The sequence below is a fragment of the Gadus macrocephalus genome, chromosome 2, assembly GCF_031168955.1.
Source record: "Gadus macrocephalus chromosome 2, ASM3116895v1".
Lineage (NCBI taxonomy): Eukaryota > Metazoa > Chordata > Actinopteri > Gadiformes > Gadidae > Gadus > Gadus macrocephalus.
In genome coordinates, this window is record NC_082383.1 from 20,651,129 (window position 1) to 20,670,969 (window position 19,841).

At 45.4% G+C, this 19,841-nt stretch overlaps 3 protein-coding genes across 3 annotated transcripts; all 3 read left to right on the forward strand.

Moving 5' to 3' along the window:
* Positions 1–224: 224 nt before the first annotated feature.
* Positions 225–718, forward strand: LOC132452795 (histone H3). Its single transcript, XM_060045582.1, has one exon. It carries the CDS (start codon positions 259–261, stop codon positions 667–669), a length of 411 nt encoding a protein of 136 aa, XP_059901565.1. The 5' UTR covers positions 225–258; the 3' UTR covers positions 670–718.
* Positions 719–14,351: 13,633 nt separating this feature from the next.
* LOC132452820 (histone H2B 1/2-like) lies at positions 14,352–14,818 on the forward strand. Its single transcript, XM_060045626.1, has one exon. The coding sequence runs from the start codon at positions 14,386–14,388 to the stop codon at positions 14,761–14,763; it is 378 nt and encodes a 125-aa protein (XP_059901609.1). The 5' UTR covers positions 14,352–14,385; the 3' UTR covers positions 14,764–14,818.
* Positions 14,819–16,636: 1,818 nt separating this feature from the next.
* LOC132452801 (histone H2A) lies at positions 16,637–17,094 on the forward strand. The gene has a single exon (XM_060045594.1). It carries the CDS (start codon positions 16,691–16,693, stop codon positions 17,072–17,074), a length of 384 nt encoding a protein of 127 aa, XP_059901577.1. The 5' UTR covers positions 16,637–16,690; the 3' UTR covers positions 17,075–17,094.
* Positions 17,095–19,841: the final 2,747 nt, after the last annotated feature.

Below are 19,841 nucleotides of genomic sequence, written 5' to 3' on the forward strand. Positions count from 1 at the left end.
TTTTAAAATAATTAAAATATGAAGTATTGGGAATAGAATGCTGTTGGATATGTAAATATGCATAGTTTAGGGACACACACATTGAGCAGATGGCGCTAAATGAACTGGGCGGGATCCAATGCGCGGGCGGGACTCTGGAGCATTTTCTCTTGCAGCCGGTTCAAAATGACCAATCAGCGTATGGCAAATCTCCGCGACCGGATATATAAACTCGGTTCAACCCGTTGCATTTACGCTCACTGAATACCCACTGCAGAAATGGCGAGAACCAAGCAAACTGCACGTAAGTCTACCGGTGGAAAAGCACCAAGGAAGCAGCTCGCGACCAAGGCTGCACGTAAGAGTGCCCCGGCCACCGGTGGCGTGAAGAAGCCCCATCGTTACAGGCCCGGTACAGTAGCGCTGAGAGAGATCCGTCGTTATCAGAAATCCACCGAGCTGCTGATCCGCAAGCTGCCCTTCCAGCGCCTTGTGAGGGAGATCGCCCAGGACTTCAAGACCGACCTCCGCTTCCAGAGCTCTGCTGTGATGGCTCTTCAGGAGGCCAGCGAGGCTTACCTGGTTGGTCTGTTCGAGGACACCAACTTGTGCGCCATCCACGCAAAGAGGGTGACCATCATGCCCAAAGACATCCAACTAGCCCGCCGTATCCGTGGTGAACGCGCTTAAATCGCACTACTGTGCCTACACCCCAAACGGCTCTTTTAAGAGCCACCTACAAATCTTAAGAACGTTCCTTGTACAATTTCTCCGTTCAAAGCTAATATAGCCGACGACAGGCGGAAATGTTTTCGTTGGACTGGCTTACATTCGAACACCTCAAAGGAAATGGCAGAGCAATAACGGGCTTTCTGCCGTTCCTTATCGGACAAGACCATAATATTAGAACAGCCAGGTCATGGAACAGTTTAGATGAATAAGGATATGAACAGTTGATTTCAACATAAGTTTATTATTGATAAACTCCTAAAGTTAGTCCAAAAATAAACTCCTTAGTATCAGTGTATTATGTTAAACGCTCCGTGATATTACTGTATTAACGTTCTGTATGAGTAATGGTATGCTACAAATGTATAATTTCTGAACAAGTAAATACAATCATTAAAGTAATCACACACATAGTATACTTAAATGTTTATGTGTAGCAAATAGCTCCTAATGGTTTATGCTCAATAGACACCCAAAGCAGTAGATAGGCCCTACTTTCTGTTGCCTGTTAATGGCGTCATGCTTCTGCTATTAGCTGATAACAATGATACCCCCCACCACCACCGACAAAAATGTTCACCACCAATCCCATAAAGATAACAAACCGTAACCCTATCTGCAAAGTAGAAAATATATTTGGTATCTGTATAGGGGTGCAGTCGTTGGGGTAGAGTATAAAGAATATAGTGCTCAGCACACATTGCTGTTTGTTTAGGATGAGAATGAAGGAGGTCTGGTTGCCATTCCAACGTACGCTGTAGTCAATCAGAGAAGATGTAAATTTCCCATGAGCACTGTGCAAATCCTAAGCACAGGAGGACAGGAGTAGCTGTTGCTTATCTAGATCAGGGGGGATAATGGTTTTGTTGTGTGACGCTGGAACAAAGTTACAAGTTGGAAATGATGCTTTCAGTATCTGGTCGGGCCCTTGGCCTTCTGTCTTGCTTACATTTCATTTCTTAAAGGTGGTCCTCAATAGTGATGGGTCTTTCGCGATCGACTCAGTTCCAATTAACGAATCTTTAACGAGGAACCAAACTTATTATTCTCTCTCATTCGTCTCATTCTTTCTCAGACTCGACCCCTCCCAGACCCACCAGTCGCTGACTGGCTGACTCGTTCACTGACTGTGAGTGGTGAAGAGGCTTAGTGAGCGAGCGTACGATAATACGATTCAATATCAGTGAAATGCAGTTGTGTACCGTGGGGTTTAAGTCAGGGCCTTCAGTAACGAACTCCACCAACGGCCGACCCCCAAACACTCAGACATGCACGCAAATGTCCTATTAGGTGCCAATACCGCCAACACAGCCACAATATGCGCTACTGCACAACATCCACAACAAGACAGTTGATCTTCAGCAACAACAACAGCGCACACGCACGCCACTTTGCATTACCGCAGAGCTAGAGTAATGCAGCAACACCATCAGATCTTTACTTATTCCACAACCAGATTGCACAAATTCAAATTCAAATTACTTTATTTTTCCGTTAGGAACTTCAGATGTGGAGGAGCAGCAGGGTGTGTCCATACCCAACAGTACATACAATAAACAAAAGAAAAACACGCACACACTCGCAAACATACACCATCAGCCCTGCAGAAAATAAAAATAAAAATCCTTGCCTAAGCCTAACAAATAAATAGTATTATTACCTCCATAGTGGAGGATAAATAAATAGTTTAAAACGATTTAAAACAGGTATTCCAGGTATTAAAACAAGAGGATACAGTTCAAGGAGGGGTTAAACCATTCAAGAGTCTTATGGATGCCGGGACAAAACTTGACAGGGCTCTGTTTGTCCTTACTGTGGGGGCTCTGTATCTGCGGCCTGAGGGTAAGAGGGAATACTGGCTGTGTAGAGTGTGTGTGATGTCAAGGGTGATTTGTGTTGATTTCTACTTAGTCCTTTTGTTGTATACATTGATGAGGGATTCCTGCTGTTGTCCAATTATTTTGCTGCTCAGTTTGATGATTCTGTTTAGTGGGTTCCTATGGATGTTGGACAGTGCTCCGAACCAGGAGGTGATGTTAAAGGTGATTATGGATTCAATGAAACATCTGTAGAATGCTGTCAGAACGGATTGGTGGACCTGGAGTTTACGGAGTTTGCGAAGGAAAAAGAGACGTTGCTGGCACTTGGAGTGGATGATATCAGCATTTGTTTTGAAGTTGAGTTTGTGATCGATTGTTGTCCCAAGGTATCTGTATGTGTCAACCCTCTCTATCGGCTGGTTGTTAACAGTCAGAGTGGGGAAGGTGGAGGGGGCCTTACGGAAGTCTATTATTAGTTATTTTGTTTTGGTGATGTTGAGGTCAAGGCAGTTCCGCCTGCACCAGTCTAAAAAGGTGGCCAGCTCGGACTCTAACTGATCTAATGAGTTGGTGGAGTCCATGATGACAGTGTCGTCAGAATACTTGATGTATGTGATGTCTGGGTTTGTGCTTCTGCAGTCGTTGGTGTAGAGTGTGTAAAGAACTGGTGAGATGACAGAGCCCTGTGGAGCACCTGTAGAGATCCTTCTGGATGAGCTAAGGTGGCCGTTAACTCTCACTCTCTGGTGTCTGTCTGTCAGGAATGAGAGGACCCAGAGTATGAGGTGAGGATTGACATCCATCTGACTAAGTTTTTGACCCATTAGGTGGGGTTGCACAGTGTTAAAGGCACTTGAGAAGTCTATGAACACCAGCCGCAGAAATGACTTGGGCTTCTCAAGGTGGGTGTAAACTCTGTGCAGCAGCGTTAGTGTGGCGTCGTCTACCCCTCTGACGTTTATACGCAAACTGAAGCGGGTCAGCATACTTACTGACCTCTGCCTGTAATTGTGTGAGAATTAGCCTCTCAAAGCCTTTCATGACCAGGGATGTTAAGGCCACAGGTCGATAGTCATTATCACAGGTTGGTTTACTCTTTTTGGGCACAGGGCATATGATGGAAGTCTTCCAGACTGAGGGGATAGAGTGTTCCGCCAGTGAGCGGCGGTTAAAAAGGTGGCAGTAAACACCAGCAAGCTGGTTGCTGCAGGCCTTCAGCAAGCGTCCACAGATCTGGTCTGGCCCTGGTGCTTTATTTGGCTTCATCCTTCTCAACACCAGCTCAACCTCCGCCTGCTGCAGCTCCCGATTTACATAGCCCGGTATCCTAGCAGTGAGCTCCTCCATAAGCTTCTCCCTCTCCTGTGTTTGGTCCAATTTCTCAAACCTGCAGTAGAACTGGTTAAGGTTCTCTGCCATGTCAATGCAGTCTTTTGCCCCGGTGGTGGGAAGAGCTGAGTTGTTAATGGGGAGGCCAGCTAGGGGCTATGTTTGAGCGACTCGTCATTGAAAGGCTACTTTATTACATATTTAATTTACTTTTTCACATTTTTGTCGAGTTTAAATCGTGACAATATTCTTATGACTTATGGATACTGTCAAATGCGTTGGAGGAATTCAAAAGCCATTCTTCATCAAGTTATGGAGGTTTATTCTCTGCTGTGGTCACCACGTATCCAAATCCACCGAGACGCACTTAGGCTAGAGCGGACCTTTTGGAGCTTCAACTCGCTTGCGAGACAGTTGATTTATCACCCGAACAACTGGATTTCATACCAACAACTCTGATAAAGAAGACAATACGGAGGAAAAGAAGATCGAGAGGAGGAATTAGGAACAGGATAGGAGACGAGGAAGTAAACTCGTTGCCAGGGCGACTAACTGGCGGCGCGCACAGTCGCAGCGGCCCCTCTTGAGATCTGTGAGATTGAGATTGAATGTTTGAGCGTGAGACGTCCTACGACGAACGTAGTTTATGACAGGGAAACAATATTAAACATTAGGACATTGAGAGCGAGTAACATCACTGGCATTCGCTGGCATCTGGACATACTACGCAAACACAGGATACTAACGGACACTGTGACACCGTGCCCGCAACTGCCCGGAGGAGGAAGCAGCAGAGACGGGGTGGACGTAAACAAACTGAACAGCTTCTTTCAGCTCCTACCCTCCAAGAAACGCTATCGCAGCTTAAGATGCTCCACCACCAGGCTGCGGAACAGCTTCCTACCTCAAGCTGTCAGGATGCTCAATGCACCAGCGTCCCAGATCTTCTCACTGGACTTTATTTATTATTTATTTATTTATTCATCATTGGGACGTTTGTTTGTTTGTTTGTTTGAAATGTATGTTGATCTTGATCCGTGAGAAACGCCTTCTCGTTTTGTTGTTCAATCAACAAAATGACAATAAATTTGATTTGATTTGATTTTGATTTGATTCCGTTAGTTACAATGTAAATTGTTGGTATTTAGAATACTGTTACATTGTTGAAATCAACGGGTTACAATGCGTTGATTAGGATGCGTGCTCAGCTGCACGCATTATGGGAATTATTGTTTTGATTATCGGTAACTCCAAGACTACCAAAGGCTATGTCAACTTTTATGTTATGACATTTTATGTAATCTGACATTAAATGACCTACTGTTATTTATCATCTGTATAGTTATTTGTCATGTTGGAAAGTCCACAACTGCTGGAGTCAAGTTCGTTGTCTGTAAGAATGCTTGATCAATAAACCTGATCTGATTTGTCCATCTAATTTGTCCAGTTGTCCACGAACCTCATCATCACTCGAATGACTCGATGAGGTAGCCTAGTAGGTGTCATGTCACAGCTTCTTGGCACATACTGCCCACCGTAGTTTTTGGACAAGCAAGCACTATTAGTTTGAATGCAATATACAATTGTACCACTAGAAGGGAGTAATTTTTACACAGTGTCCCTTTAATGCCACATATTTTACAACAGCTATTCCAGCCAGAATATTAAGCCCACAGGAGTAGTAGTGAACGGGTTAATTTAATATGCTTATTAAGCGGGATCCACACAAAGCATTACCATAAAGCCTACTGCCCAAATTCCAGCAATATATTTGTGTTTAAATCATTAAAAAAAAAAAAGCGTTGTGAACAAAGTACCACAACAACATTATCGCTCCTGCACAGTGCAAAGAAAAACCCACCCATCACCCATGGCCTGATGTTTAAAAGTTGCCTTGGTGAAGCTGTTAAGACTGCTAAATCCGGTGCTGTTCCATGTCCCCTCACTGATGCTGAACAGCAAAGACGGTGAGTAGAACAGATTGTTCTGAACGGTGCTAGCCGTTAAGAGCTAATCACTCAATGGTATTAAAGGCACCCAGTGCAACTTTATGTAAACATTCAATGAAAAATAAACATTCAATTTCTTGTCTTTTTTACACGTAGTAAGTTTCAATAACTCCATACCATTACATATCGATATTCAAGGAGCAAAGATGAGACGTCGTTGTGTGGTGAGAACTGATAGAAAATCGTAAACAACAACAATCGCCGGTGGGGAGAAGCCATTTTTCCATTGACTGGAAGCCTGCTTTATTTATTGTAGGTTACAAAAAATAAAGAAAATGGCGGCATTGTTGTTGTTATTGATTTTGTATCAGTTCTCACCACACAACGACGTCTCATCTTTGCTGCTTAAATGTCGGTATGTAATGGTATGGAGTTATTGAAACTTACTACGTGTAAAAAAGACTAGAAATTGAATGTTTATTTGTAAGCCTCGAAAGTTGCACTGGGTGCCTTTAAGTTAGTCCCACAGCAGTTCAACTAAAATCAAGTGGACATTGAAATATAAGCCCCGTTTTGCAACAAAGTTTTAGGGATACTAATCCAGTAAGGAATTAATATCTGAGTCGCTAGTAGGCCTATTTGTGTCGATGGCCATAAGGCTAATCTGCATTCAATCAAACCATGTGAAACGCTAATTTCAGAGATTTGGGCTACACAACAATTGGAGTGACCAATGTCCATCAGGCCGCCCTGTATACTAAACGTTGGCTCCTTCACTTTTAATAACTGACTAATTTAGCTACCTATAGTAATAGAGTTCATGCATATCATTTAATTGTAGATAGAACTTTACACAAACAGAGAAACATGTTTTCCCCAACAAGATATTTTCCCCAACAATCTCCATTATTTTAATTCTGAAATGCGTTCTTAAGAGTCACTGGGAGTGGCCTGTTCTGGATTCCACGCCTTCACCTCTCTCGGGTCCTCAGTAAGCCTTTAAATTTGGCTGGGTGCATCAACTACCTCATTGTACTGTTAAACTAACAGCTGAACTTGTCTGGACGCGGAAAGGGAGGAAGGCCATAGCCCCTCCTCTAGGGCCTGTTAGCCCCTCCTCTAGGCCCTCTCCCTAGCCCCTCCTCCAGGCCCTGTTAGCCCCTCCTCCAGGCTCTGTTAGCCCCTCCTCTAGGCCCTGTTAGCCCCTCCTCTAGGCCCTGTTAGCCCCTTCTCTAGGCCATAGCCCCTCCTCTAAGCCTCTCCCTGGTGCCTCCTCACCAGTGCAATCAGTGTGTTATGCTAATAGATGTTTTCCAGTCATCTATTGTTTGAGACTTTGTGCTTAAACACAACGACGTGAATGAAGTGTAGCGTTTCCACAGAAACAAGCGGTCTGCTGTAAATACAAAACAAACGACGCATGCTAGCCTTCTGTACAATGTGCTCTGGACTCTTAGCTCTGAGCTAAACGTGAAAAAGTTAAAGGTTTTTCTAAAAACATAAACTCTAGAATGTGCCTTAGACATGCATCAGCTTTTGCTTTTAAAACGTGTACTTTTCAATTAGAATGATATGTGTTGAACCGGCTGTAACTGGTGAGGCACATTGTTTGTTTCATTGCACCAGTAAGCAACCTGAGAACTTTCTCATATCTTTTGTTCTGGTTTATCTTCTGTTGAGCTGAAAATCCCAAAGCACACGGTCATGTTGGGAAGGTCCCAAAATGTTTTTTTCAGTTTTGGACTGAATGTAAGAAGCCTGTGGACAATTCTAATTATGGTATCTCAAACACCAAGAAAGCCGTCGATAAGACGGCACTAAAGAGCGGCAAGAAGCGCAGAAAGACCATCAGGAGGGCTATGCCATCTACATAACATTTACATTTACATTGAGGGCATTTAGCAGACGCTTTTAACCCAAGCGACTTCAATAAGTACAAAAAACGATGACTTTCACAGAAGCAACAACACAACCTGAGTTGGTTTGCAGAGAACTCCTGATCAGGCTTCAAGTTATATACCTTAATTGTGTGGCTTCCCCCTACATGCAGTACAACGCTCTATACTACGGGCAACCCAGCTGGCAGTTTTCTGACTAACCAGAGTATTGACCAGTTAACTCTGTCCTCTAAGTTAGTGTAAAAGTACCATGAGACAGGGAAACCTGTCTCATTCCGTCACAAAGGGAGACCGCAGGGGGGGGGGGGGGGGGGGGGGTCACCATTTGAAAGGAAAATGGTGTGAATGAGTGACACGTGTGAATGCCCCTAAGGATGTAGGCATTTGTTGACCTGTCCTTCAAAGATAATATATTAATAATACAGTGTTTAATGTTTAGCTTGAATTGTAGCAATGCTTACCTTATATACTCTATACTTAACCTATTTACCTAAGTGAACTGACTGAATTCATTGACTACAGAGGGATAACTGCTACAGTGGCCATCGTCACCCTTGGGCCAGCTCTGATCTAGACATGAGGTAAGGGGCTCATGGCAGAGGCCGTATCTGGAGGTGTAATAAACTACAAATGGAATTCCCTTTAAACAGGGCCCTTTGTTAACTCGGCCTTTATCAACACCGGTTTCACGATTGCAAGATGGCAAGATGTTTCTCATACTTAATTTAAAGTAATTTCCTTACATTCACACAACGATTCTCTACCCCCTGGGTTTTTGAAAGCCTTTCCCTGTAAGACTATAAAGAGGTTCTATGTCGTATAGGCTTCGCCTTTTAAGGCTTTCGCTATTGGGTTCAATGTCGTATAGGCTTCGCCTTTTAAGGCTATCGCTATTGGGTTATCCCTAGGCCAGTGTTGCCAACTCTCGCGAGACAAATAAGCAACTCTCACATCAAAAAGAAGCCCAATGCCTAAAAAGGCCCCCAAAGCCGCCTATATGTATAATGAGTGAAATAATTACTTTTCCAAAGCCAAAACTTACTTTATTTTTCAAGTTTTACAAAAAAGTAATCTAAAAATCATTGTACAGACATGGATGACATGGATGCAAATACCTTTAGAAGAAGACTTTTAGATGAAGGCCTGGTTTGGATACAAGTAATGAGGTTTGAAACTGAAAAAATATGGATTAGCTAGAATATTAACGTAAAGATCAAACATAGGCTACTTATATCAAATTATGCTTCATTAACAGAATCCATCTAAAGAATTATGAAAACTTTAACAGCATCCATCCACATGAGAATTGAAAAGACAAGGACAGTACTGAGTGATAGCCTAACATACAGGACCACATATTTCTCTCTCTCTTAAATATAGGTTAATATGGCCTAAATGCACCCGAAAAACAATGCCCCCGTTTAGCCTACCTTAAAGAAGGAAATCACTCGCTTCGTCTGCTTCACTCGTCCCCGGAGTCTGCTCTCCATCTCTGTACATTCCTACATTGAACCTCTGAAGCATCTACACTGTTGGGGCGAAGCCTTTGCAGCATATTCCCACTCGTCGCAGGCCGTAGCGAATGCTTAGGATGCTACTCAATGTTTTCTGGCCCATGCGGTTTCTGAGTTTGGATTTCACCTGATTCATTTGGGAACAAACCCTTTCCACGTCGGCGTTACTGAGGGGCATTGCGAGGAATGAAAGTGCAAACAGTGCAAGGTCTTTGAAACATTGCTCCCCGCTGCTGTCCCGATAATTTAGGACGTCGGCCCAGAACTCTTCCGCTTGGTGGTCTCCTTTTATGTCCCACTCATGGAAGTGTACAGCCTGATATTGGGTGTCCAGCTTTCCTAAATCTCCAGTATACAGCTTTAAAGCTGCGACGGTGGATAGCGGTGGCTTGCTCTGAGATAGCATCACTGATGGGCTGAACACTGCCATGGACCTCCACAGGTTTATGTTGGCTGGCAGCCTGTTCTGAACCTGTCTCGCAGACTCGAAAAGAAAATCCCGACATATGGTCTTCATTCCCATCTCTAAAGCACTATAAACATTGGCCTCTCCAAGGGCGATGGGGAACTGCACCCCGAAGTTCACCGCAGACAGGGGCATATGATTGCGTGTTTCATCCAAATTAACATCAATCAGACGTAAATCGGACGGCGGGATGGCGTTGGGAGTCAGGATTTTTGACACCAAGGAACGAAAAAAAGTCTGCAAGCAGTTGAGCATTTTGAAGGCGTTTCCGATCTCCAACTGAAAAAGTTTGTTTACTCTTGAGAACTCCTGCAAGATAGGCATGAGGAACTGCAAATACAGCTTATTGATAGGGTCGCAGTATATCTGGTGCAGGAGCTCGGCTTCATAGCAGCGTTACGCGTCCTTGCACAAATGAAAATGCAACTTTAGCTCATCCCACTGACCCAACAATTGCACACAACAGTCGTAGAAGGAAAGCCACCTTGTGCCAGAGAGCTGTGCAAGTTTCAATGGTGTTTCTCCAGGGTTAATGGTTTCGTATATTCTGGCAAACTCTCTGAGTCTCTTCGCACTGTGAGAAAACCACCTGTGCGACTGAGAAATCAGAAACTCCAGATTTCTGGGCATTGTTTTGACAGCGTTGCTTGCGCAGAGCTGGATTGAGTGACAGACACACTTAACTAGTTGAAGCTTCTAATTTTTTGCACGGAGGTGTGTGTAGACGGAGTTATTATTCCCGACCATTACACTGCAGCCGTCTGTTCCTTGGCCCACACACCGCATGGAATCGATTCCCACGCTTTCTAGGAACGTAGTCAGAGTGGAAGCTATGCCCACGGCATTTTCTCCCTGCAAATCGATTAAACCTAAATAGGTGGAAACAATCTTCTTCAGAGAGGTGCTGAATTACCTGATGGCAGCACACAGCTGCTTAATACTACTGATGTCAGTGCTTTCATCTATGATGAGAGAGTAGCGAGACTCCCCGATATCTTTCAGTAGGTCGTTGAACATGCACGGGGCAACAACGTTTTTAAATAGTGCTGCACATTTTGTAATCCCCGCCCACCAACAGCGTGGGCCTCAATCACGTCCGCAATTCGCAGATACACGCGGGCGCCGGCGGACGTTCTGCTAACATTTTCTTCAGGACGATCCTGTAGCATACTGAAGTAAGTAAATATATATTATGGACTCGAAGACGATCCGCATCTGCAAGACATGCAACACGGGTTACATCTTGCCGTATGGCGGTCATGAGGTGTGCGAGGGCTGCCTTGGGCATGAACATGCCGTCTTGGCGCTCTCGCCGCTCTGTCTGTGTCGGCATTGTGCGGCGCTGCCGTCGGACGTCAGACAGCGCAGAGCCGACACTGCCGCCACCATTGCTGAATGGGCCGACGACTTTACTGTTCCTCTCTCTCCTTGTGAGCTCGGAGATGGACGACTCCGACCGCGACGAGGAGGGGGCGTCTCCCCCGGCTTCGGCCCGGGGCAGCAGCATTGCCTGTCTCTGCCGCCACCTCACTTACAGTGGTTGGAGCTTTGGTGGCAGAGCTAAATAGGGCAGCCGCAAACTAGCGCCGGCTATTACGGGGCGAGGGAGGAGCGTGTGACAGCGAGAAACACCTCTTTACTAAAGACGGCAGTTTTCTCCCCACACAGTTAACGCCGGAGCCTATCTGCCCTGCCATAACTGTTTCACACGCATCTCCCACCACAAATAGGCAGGCCGTCAATAAACCTCGTATAATTGATCGAGCCAGCCCTACATTACTTTCCCCTCACCACATCATGCCTGGCATGACATGTTGCGAGAAGGCCGCTAAAACGAGCTCTCTGTCTACGAATGACAGCTCGTTCACTGTGTCAACACTCTGCTGCCCAGTCACAGTGTTATTCCTCTTCGCGTCCAAACGCTCAGGAGAGAGGAGGCTACAGTCTTGTCACAAGCAGAGCAGGCAGGGCATGCCTCTGCTAATGACACACAAACCCAGCCCTTTCGGGCAGAGCTCCCCATGGGCTGCGAGGAGGACTCCTCCCCTCGCAGCGGCTGCAGGGGCTAAGGCGTGGCTTGTTTCCATGACAGCCACATCAAAACAAGAGACTGCACAACCGTTTTCAGAGCATTACTCAGAATGGCTGAACGCATGCACCCTGGCCAAATGGATGGACGGGCTGATCAGCAAGGGTCACACCCTGCAGTTCACCTGCGTCCCGCCACGATTCAACGGGATTGGGGAAACAACGCTGTCATCCAAGGATCAACAGCTGTCACTTTTGGCGGAGCTCCAGCAACTTCTAGCGAAAAAAGTGATTTCCACAGTCCCGAAGGGAGAGGAAAGGGCTGAGACCGATTCTCGATCTAGCCCTATTCAACAAATGCATCGCGGAGAGGCCGTTTCACATGTTAACAATCAGACAAGTGTTACAGTGTGTAAAACCGGGCGACTGGTTCACCTCAATAGATTTGAAGGACGCCTACTTCCAAGTCACAGTGATCCCCAAACACAGGAAATTCCTGCGTTTCTCATTCCAAGGGTCACACTACCAGTACAACCGTCTCCCGTTCGGCAATTCTCTAGCCCCACAAACGTTTTCCAAATGCGTGGAGACGGCTCTCCGGCAGCTGCACACAACAGGAATGAGAGTACTGTTCTACTTGGACGATCTGCTTTTGATGGCTCGCTCCAAGGAGGAAGCAGCTATTCAAACAAAAAAGCTGGTAATTCACCTGTCGAATATAGGCTTCGCCATAAATTGGAAGAAAAGCTCCCCCTTCCCATCACAGAGTCTGATCTATTCGGGGGTAGAGTTGGATTCAGCTGTAATGAGAGCACGGCTCTCACAGCAGAGGATGGAGACGCTGTGATCTCTTCTCCGCCGCTGTTCCCCGGTCAGCGTCGTGACAGCCCTCTCTGTCATGAGGCTGCTAGGCACGATGTCAGCCGCTCACACGGTGGTGCCGCTGGGACTGCTTCACATGAGGCGGCTGCAGAGATTGTTGTCTCGCCTGCGCATCGACCCTGTGCGCCAATGGCGGCGCAAAGTGACCATTCCCCTATCAGTGGGCCCCGATTTTACCCACTGGGGGCCCCGATTTGACCCAAATCGTTGGGCAGAGCAACGTCACGCATCTCAGTGTTCACAGATGCTTCTGTGAACACTGAGATTATATGACCATGCATATAAACGCATTGGAGCTCCTCACTGTGTTGAAAGGGATCCAACACTTTGCCCCAATGTTGACGAATCAACACGTAATGATTCGCACAGACAACAAGGCGACAGCAGCATACATAAATCTCCAAGGGGGCGTGCGCTCGGCACAGCTGCTGAGCATAGCGACACAGCTGTTATACTGGCCGCACACAAACTTGCTCTCCATCAGAGCAGCGTAGATCCCCGGTGTCCTGAACAGAGGGGCCGACATAATGTCGAGGGGGGGTCCCCAACCAGGAGACTGGACGCTGCAACACGATCTGACCAATAAGATATGGAGCGAGTTTGGGAAGGCGGAGGTCGACCTATTCGCCACGCGGGAGAACACTCAGTGCGAGCTGTGATTCTCCCTCAGCGCGAAGGACAATCCCCCACTCGGGGTGGATACGTTCGCACACAGACCGTGGCCGAACACACTCCTGTACGCTTTCCCACCCGTCCCTCTGATTCCCCAAGTCTTGGACCGAGTCCAAGAGGAGCGGCTGCATATGATTCTCATAGCACCACAACGCACGAGTGCACCATGGTTCCCCTGCCTCCAGCGTCTGCTCTCGAGGCCGCCGAAGGGACCCCCTTGGCGGCGAGACGGTCTCTCACAGGCAGGGGGAGCAATCAGAGATTACTCAGAGATCGGCCAGCGCTTGTGGGCCTGGCTGCTGAACGCGAGCGCCTAGAGCAGGGGTGCCCAGATTCTTCCCTGTGGAGAGCCCAAATTTATCCGGGTGGAGGCTCGTGGGCCAAAATTTTGATTTTTCAGTATATTAAGTTAAATATGGGTATAAATAGCATGCGTGTGCAAAATCAACACTATCACAATGTCATTTTGAAGAATGAATGATAATGTTTATTGTGATTCACATTAATGTTCAAAAAATCTATCTTCTTTAAATTAGAACAATACAATACGTAACTATCGATTTGATTGTTGAATTTAAAAAAGCCCGCGCGCGGTTAATTTGTTCCTCCGTCAACTGAGACGTAATCGAGACGAACAGAGCTGGCAAGAATCAATGAAGTAATAGCCTGCATAAATGGTTTAACTGATGCGTCTTTTTGGAGGATGGGATCAATGTAAATTGTTAATGAGAGATGTCATATGTATGTCCTGTATATAAACTCATGATTTGAGTGGCTTCCATACATAGTAAGGATTGATGTATTGGATTGGACTATTGAACCGTAGGAAGGTACCTCCTGAATCGGCTTCTTACGAGTTGTAGGCCTATATTAAAAGAGATATAAAATATAACCTATACAAATATGTATAAAGCTTTTAACGTATGATACGGAAGGTTCTCTCTCTCCTCGGATACTCTACTCTGCTTTAATGCTACAATGATAGGTATCTTAACCAATAGCAGATACTCAGGAGTCTTGTATTCTAGCCAATCGCACACATGGACTGCCCCTTGTTGATTTGCATGCTCCTCCTATAAGTATGGCAGTCGAACGTGGTTACTTCATTCGACGGACATCATGCCTGCTGACGTTGCCAAACCCGCTCCCAAGAAGGGCTCCAAGAAAGCCGTTTCTAAGACCGCAGTCAAGGGCGGCAAGAAGCGCCGTAAGACCAGGAAGGAGAGCTATGCCATCTACGTGTACAAGGTGCTGAAGCAGGTACACCCCGACACTGGTATCTCCTCCAAGGCGATGGGAATCATGAACTCCTTCGTCAACGACATCTTTGAGCGCATCGCCGGTGAGGCCTCTCGTCTGGCTCACTACAACAAGCGCTCCACCATCACCTCCAGGGAGATCCAGACCGCCGTCCGCCTGCTGCTCCCCGGTGAGCTGGCGAAGCACGCCGTGTCTGAGGGCACCAAGGCTGTGACCAAGTACACCAGCTCCAAGTAGACTACCACTTGATCTCAAACAAACGGTCCTTTTAAGGGCCACCCAACTGCACTACAAGAGCGTTTCCTTATTTGCATCAAAAACATTTTATTTTCGAGTTATTTTGCTTTAATCTTGCTCGTTAAAGCAAGATTATGTCATGATTTATACTACCCCTCTAAAAAGTAGATATTCTAAACTGAACTCAGAAAACACGACTCGATGCCGACTAATATATGTGCAGTCTAGCCGTGATATATTTCCAGATTACCTCCTAAACTGCCTATTAAATTATTCCGTGTTTGGTGCACCGCTTGCATATTCCATGAGGCTCGACAGATCGATAGGAAAATGTAAGCACTTAGGTTATTTTAGCTTGTCATACACCTTCCAGATCCTTGTTAGGCCCTTACATCTGGTTGAAAGGAAAAAGGGAATAATTATTGTGTTTCCTTGACCTGTTTCCAATTTGCTCTATCGCAGCCTATTCATAATTAAGTGCTGTAATGATACAATTTTTGATGCTGATACTCTACCTAGTAAACACTGTTCCGTCACAAATGGGAGGAAATGTTGATAAATGACATCACAAATCAATGTTGACCATCCATCTCCTTTATTATTTAAGTCGTTGTCTTTGGACCTATTCTCCAAACTGCCTAAACGTGTTATATATTTGTTATATATATATATAATATATTTATATTAACAGATGGTATGGTATGACTAAAGATGCCAACTGAATGTAAATTTAAACATGTCATGCTGTGTTGGTTAACTCAATGGATTCAGTTAATAGTGTGAGTGTGAGAGGCCTTGCATGCTGATATTCTTCTTCTTGACATGTACTTACTTATTGTAAGTCACTTTGGATAAAAGTTACTGCGAAATGCCCTTAATAAAAATGTACTCCTCCCAGTTCAGTCGAGTTTCCGGTGAATCGATTCACCGGAAACTCGACTGAACGTGGAGGAGTCGTTTGCGATTCAGCCTCGTTTCCGGTAACGGTGAATCGTATCATGGAATGCACGCTATTGCACGGTTATCAGCTGAGTCAGTGAGACTCAGTGGAGTTAGTGCTACCGGAAACTCGTTCGTTCGTTCAGTCAAGTTTCCAGTGAATCGAATGGTGAACGAGACGACCGAAAGAACGAGAGAGACGAACCGGTTCGGTTCGTTCGTCCTAAAGACTCGTTCATTCGAACCGGTTCGCAAACGAACGAGCCAACACTATTGGCAACAGACGTTCATTTGCTGGTAATGTAAAAGGTTCAAGATAGGAACGCTGTCTTTTCCCTAAAGTTGCCGTACTTTGGGAAACTGTCTGGAAAGATTTACAACATGGCTACATTGCCATTAACAAAATACCTAGTAGGCCTAGGTTAAGACTAAAGTCTTTCTTATAAGGTCGTTATAAAATAATAGCTAATGAACAGGTAACATGAATTATACTGAAAAATGTGGCTTAAAACAACTCTGCCTTTTACCATGAGGTTGTTAAATCAGACTGGGAAGATAAGAAGGGGGTTTGCCGCCAAAAGTATGCAGGGGCAGAAAGCGGGAAGTCAAAGTGTATCAAGTTATGGCCAGTGGAGACATATCAATCTGCTACAGAAGCAAAGAATTAACTACTTCAATGCATACATTTAATCATGCATTTGTATTTTCTGATAACGTACTGATCTTAAAATTGGTCTAAATAAGCATCTAAATCATGGCTACACAAGAGGTATTTCTTTGCTCCCCTTAAGTAATACACTGGCACATTTTATCTTACGGGAAAATACTGCCACCTATTGGGCATGGGAAAAAAATGCCCGGGTGGTACGTGATTGGTCCGTTTCATAACGTGTGCTCTGGCCAATGAGGAAAGACATTGTTGGGTATATTAACCAGTTGGCCGTCGATTCCAAGTCACTGTAACGTCTGAATTCAAACCTTGCTAATCATGTCTGGACGAGGAAAGACCGGAGGAAAAGCAAGGGCGAAGGCCAAGACCAGGTCATCCCGTGCCGGGCTCCAGTTCCCCGTTGGCCGTGTGCACAGACTTCTTCGCAAAGGCAACTATGCCCATCGCGTCGGAGCCGGAGCTCCAGTCTACCTGGCTGCCGTGCTTGAGTATCTGACCGCTGAAATCCTGGAGTTGGCCGGCAATGCTGCCCGTGACAACAAGAAGACCCGCATCATCCCCCGCCATCTGCAGCTGGCCGTGCGTAACGATGAAGAGCTCAACAAACTCCTCGGTGGAGTGACCATCGCTCAGGGCGGTGTGCTGCCTAACATCCAGGCCGTCCTTCTGCCCAAGAAGACCGAGAAGCCCGCCAAGAAGTAAACTGAAAACCCATCTACAATCCACAAAAGGCTCTTTTAAGAGCCACTCAAATCTACGAAGAGATATTCCGTCCAGAAAGTCAACTGAAATGTTTATCTCAAATGATTAGACGCAGGAGGCCCCATTCAGATCATCTTTACATTGACCAAACTGTTAATTAGCGAAGTTTCAGGAAAGGCGGGACATAATACATCAAAACAAGATAAAGGCAAACATCTGAAGCTTCAAGTGGCCAATAATAACGTTGATATGGTCCCTGAGGTTTGCTCAAGAGCATCACGGTGAAGAGAATTATTTTCTCAAAATGTAAACCCTTTTTTGTGCTAAACATGATGAATAGCATAACATTTGCTACAATGAGCTTTCAATGTCTTCTTGTAGGAGACCTACAAGAGGACATGGGGAAACAAGCCACCTCATATTAAGCCATCAACGCTCAGACTGAGGACATATACAGGTCAGGCTATACCTCATTTGGTGGTGTTAGATGTGAGCATTTCAGTTGGAGGTCAGAGGGCTCAAGGCAGATTTGTAATAGCCAAGGGTGGGGGACCTAGTTTATTGGGTCGTGACTGGCTTCGCAAAATCAAGCTGGATTGGCATGCGATTAAGTATGCTCACACTACAGAGGACATTCTGCAGCGCTACAGTGATGTGTTCAGAGAGGAACTGGGCACACTTAAGGGCGTGACTGTGAAGCTTCATGTTGACCCAGATGCAGCGCCGCGTTTCTTTAAGCCCAGAGTGGTCCCCTATGCAATGAAAAGCAAAGTAGAGGAAGAGCTGGAACGTTTGCAGGGGATGGGCATTGTGGAGCCTGTCCAGTTTTCAAGGTGGGCAGCGCCCATTGTTCCTGTTTTGAAAGCAGATGGAACCGCAAGGATTTGTGGAGACTACAAGCTGACCGTGAATCAAGTCTCAAAGCTGATAGAGTATCCGTTGCCACGGGTGGACGACCTGTTTGCAACTCTGGCTGGAGGTAAGCTGTTCACCAAGCTGGATATGAGCCATGCTTACCAGCAGCTACTTCTAGATGAGGATTCAAAACAGTATGTCACCATAAATACCCACAAAGGATTATTCAAGTACAACCGCCTGGTGTTCGGAGTGGCATCCAGCCCGGCCATTTTCCAAAGGACGAGCTTTTGATTATATATCTAAAAAATAATTGTGGGAAGTGCTAAGGGCATATGGTTTTAAACAAGAACTTATTAATATTATTAAATTGTTATACGTAGAATCCACGGTCCAAATAAACGTGAATGGGGTCTTAACGGATTAATTTGCAATCAAGAGGGGGGTAAAACAAGGGTGCCCCCTCTCAGCAGCTCTCTACATTCTCGCTATTAACCCTTTATTAAGCAAGATTAAGAACGATAAAAGGCTCTCAGGTATTAACGCTAGTGGTGGCGAGCGAGTAGTTGTCTAGGCTTATGCCGACGACATTACCATCATAATTAAAAACAGTAAATAATTGAATATTGTTAATGAGCACTTGTCATAAAGAGATCTCTGGGTCCAAACTAAACCATGACAAGACAGAAGGTGTCTGGTTCGGGAGGAGTGAGGCAAAGCCAATAATAAACATAAAAGATAAAGATACAATGTCAATCCTGGGCATAAAGTTCAGTAGGAACGATTGTTATGGAGAAAACTGGAATGAAAAAGATAAAGAAATTAAAGAAGAACTGGATAAATGGGAAGATAAATCATGTAGCTATAGGGCCAAGATATTAATCATAAAAACATGTGTTGTGTCAAAGCTGCTGTTCTTGGCAACCATTTTTCCTCCTAAGGACCAGACACTTAAAGAGATAAATAAAATACTGGTTAATTTCATTTGGGGAACCACAAGGGAGGTTACAAAGAGAGAGCTTTTATATAAAAACAAAAAAAACCGGGGGCTCGGAGCTGTGGACCTGGGGCTAAAATTAAGAATTGCATTTTGTAAAAACATTGCATCTGGTTTTAAAAGAAAGGCTGTTTGGATAGGTGAGGCCTTGAGCTGGACCAAGAAGAGGGGTCGTGCTAGAAGTTCACTGCCTTATTTTAAAGTAATGTATGGTGATCTTATGGAGAAATCGGTACATCTGAATATTGACTGTCTTGGAACGCCCAGTAAAAATATATATACTATTGTGTGTAATGACTTATATGGTGACATTTTCCCCTATAAATATCTAGAGGATACTGAAAAGCAGCTGTGTCTGAAAAACATTTGGAGCAAAACTATATATCTGAAAAAAAGAGAGACGTAATGTGGCTGGTCTCAGTAAGCAGTTAGAGCAGTGGTAAAGTGGAGCTGTTTCGTTAAAACTGTTAAATGCCCGATTCATAATTGTGATGAAGATGAATCAGTTGAGCACCTGCTTGTAGACTGCCAGAGATCACACTATGTCTGGGGGAAAATGTCACAGATTGGTTTTAAGGTTAACATCACATATAAGGCTGCTATGTATGGAGTTTTCGAGGAACGCATGTCTGCCATGGATCAGGACTTTTATTGGTCCGTGGTGTGCACCGTCATCAACAAACTGTGGAACACTAGGTGGGTGGATTACTGCACGGGCACATGCCCAGGGGCCCAAGGGCTCAGGGGGGCCCTTCGGCTCCCCTGAGCCGCCCCACAAGTTACTAACAGTGGGGTCCAGGGCCCCACAAGTTACTAACAGTGGGGCCCAGGGCCCCACTTTTAGTAACTGAAGTAGACTGAGCCGCCCCACAAGTTACTAACAGTGGGGCCCAGGGCCCCACCGTTAGTAACTTT

Excerpts from the sequence above, each read along its gene's own strand:
- LOC132452801 (XM_060045594.1), top strand. The coding sequence starts at position 16,691 with ATGTCTGGACGAGGAAAGACCGGAGGAAAAGCAAGGGCGAAGGCCAAG.
- LOC132452795 (XM_060045582.1), top strand. The coding sequence starts at position 259 with ATGGCGAGAACCAAGCAAACTGCACGTAAGTCTACCGGTGGAAAAGCA.
- LOC132452820 (XM_060045626.1), top strand. The coding sequence starts at position 14,386 with ATGCCTGCTGACGTTGCCAAACCCGCTCCCAAGAAGGGCTCCAAGAAA.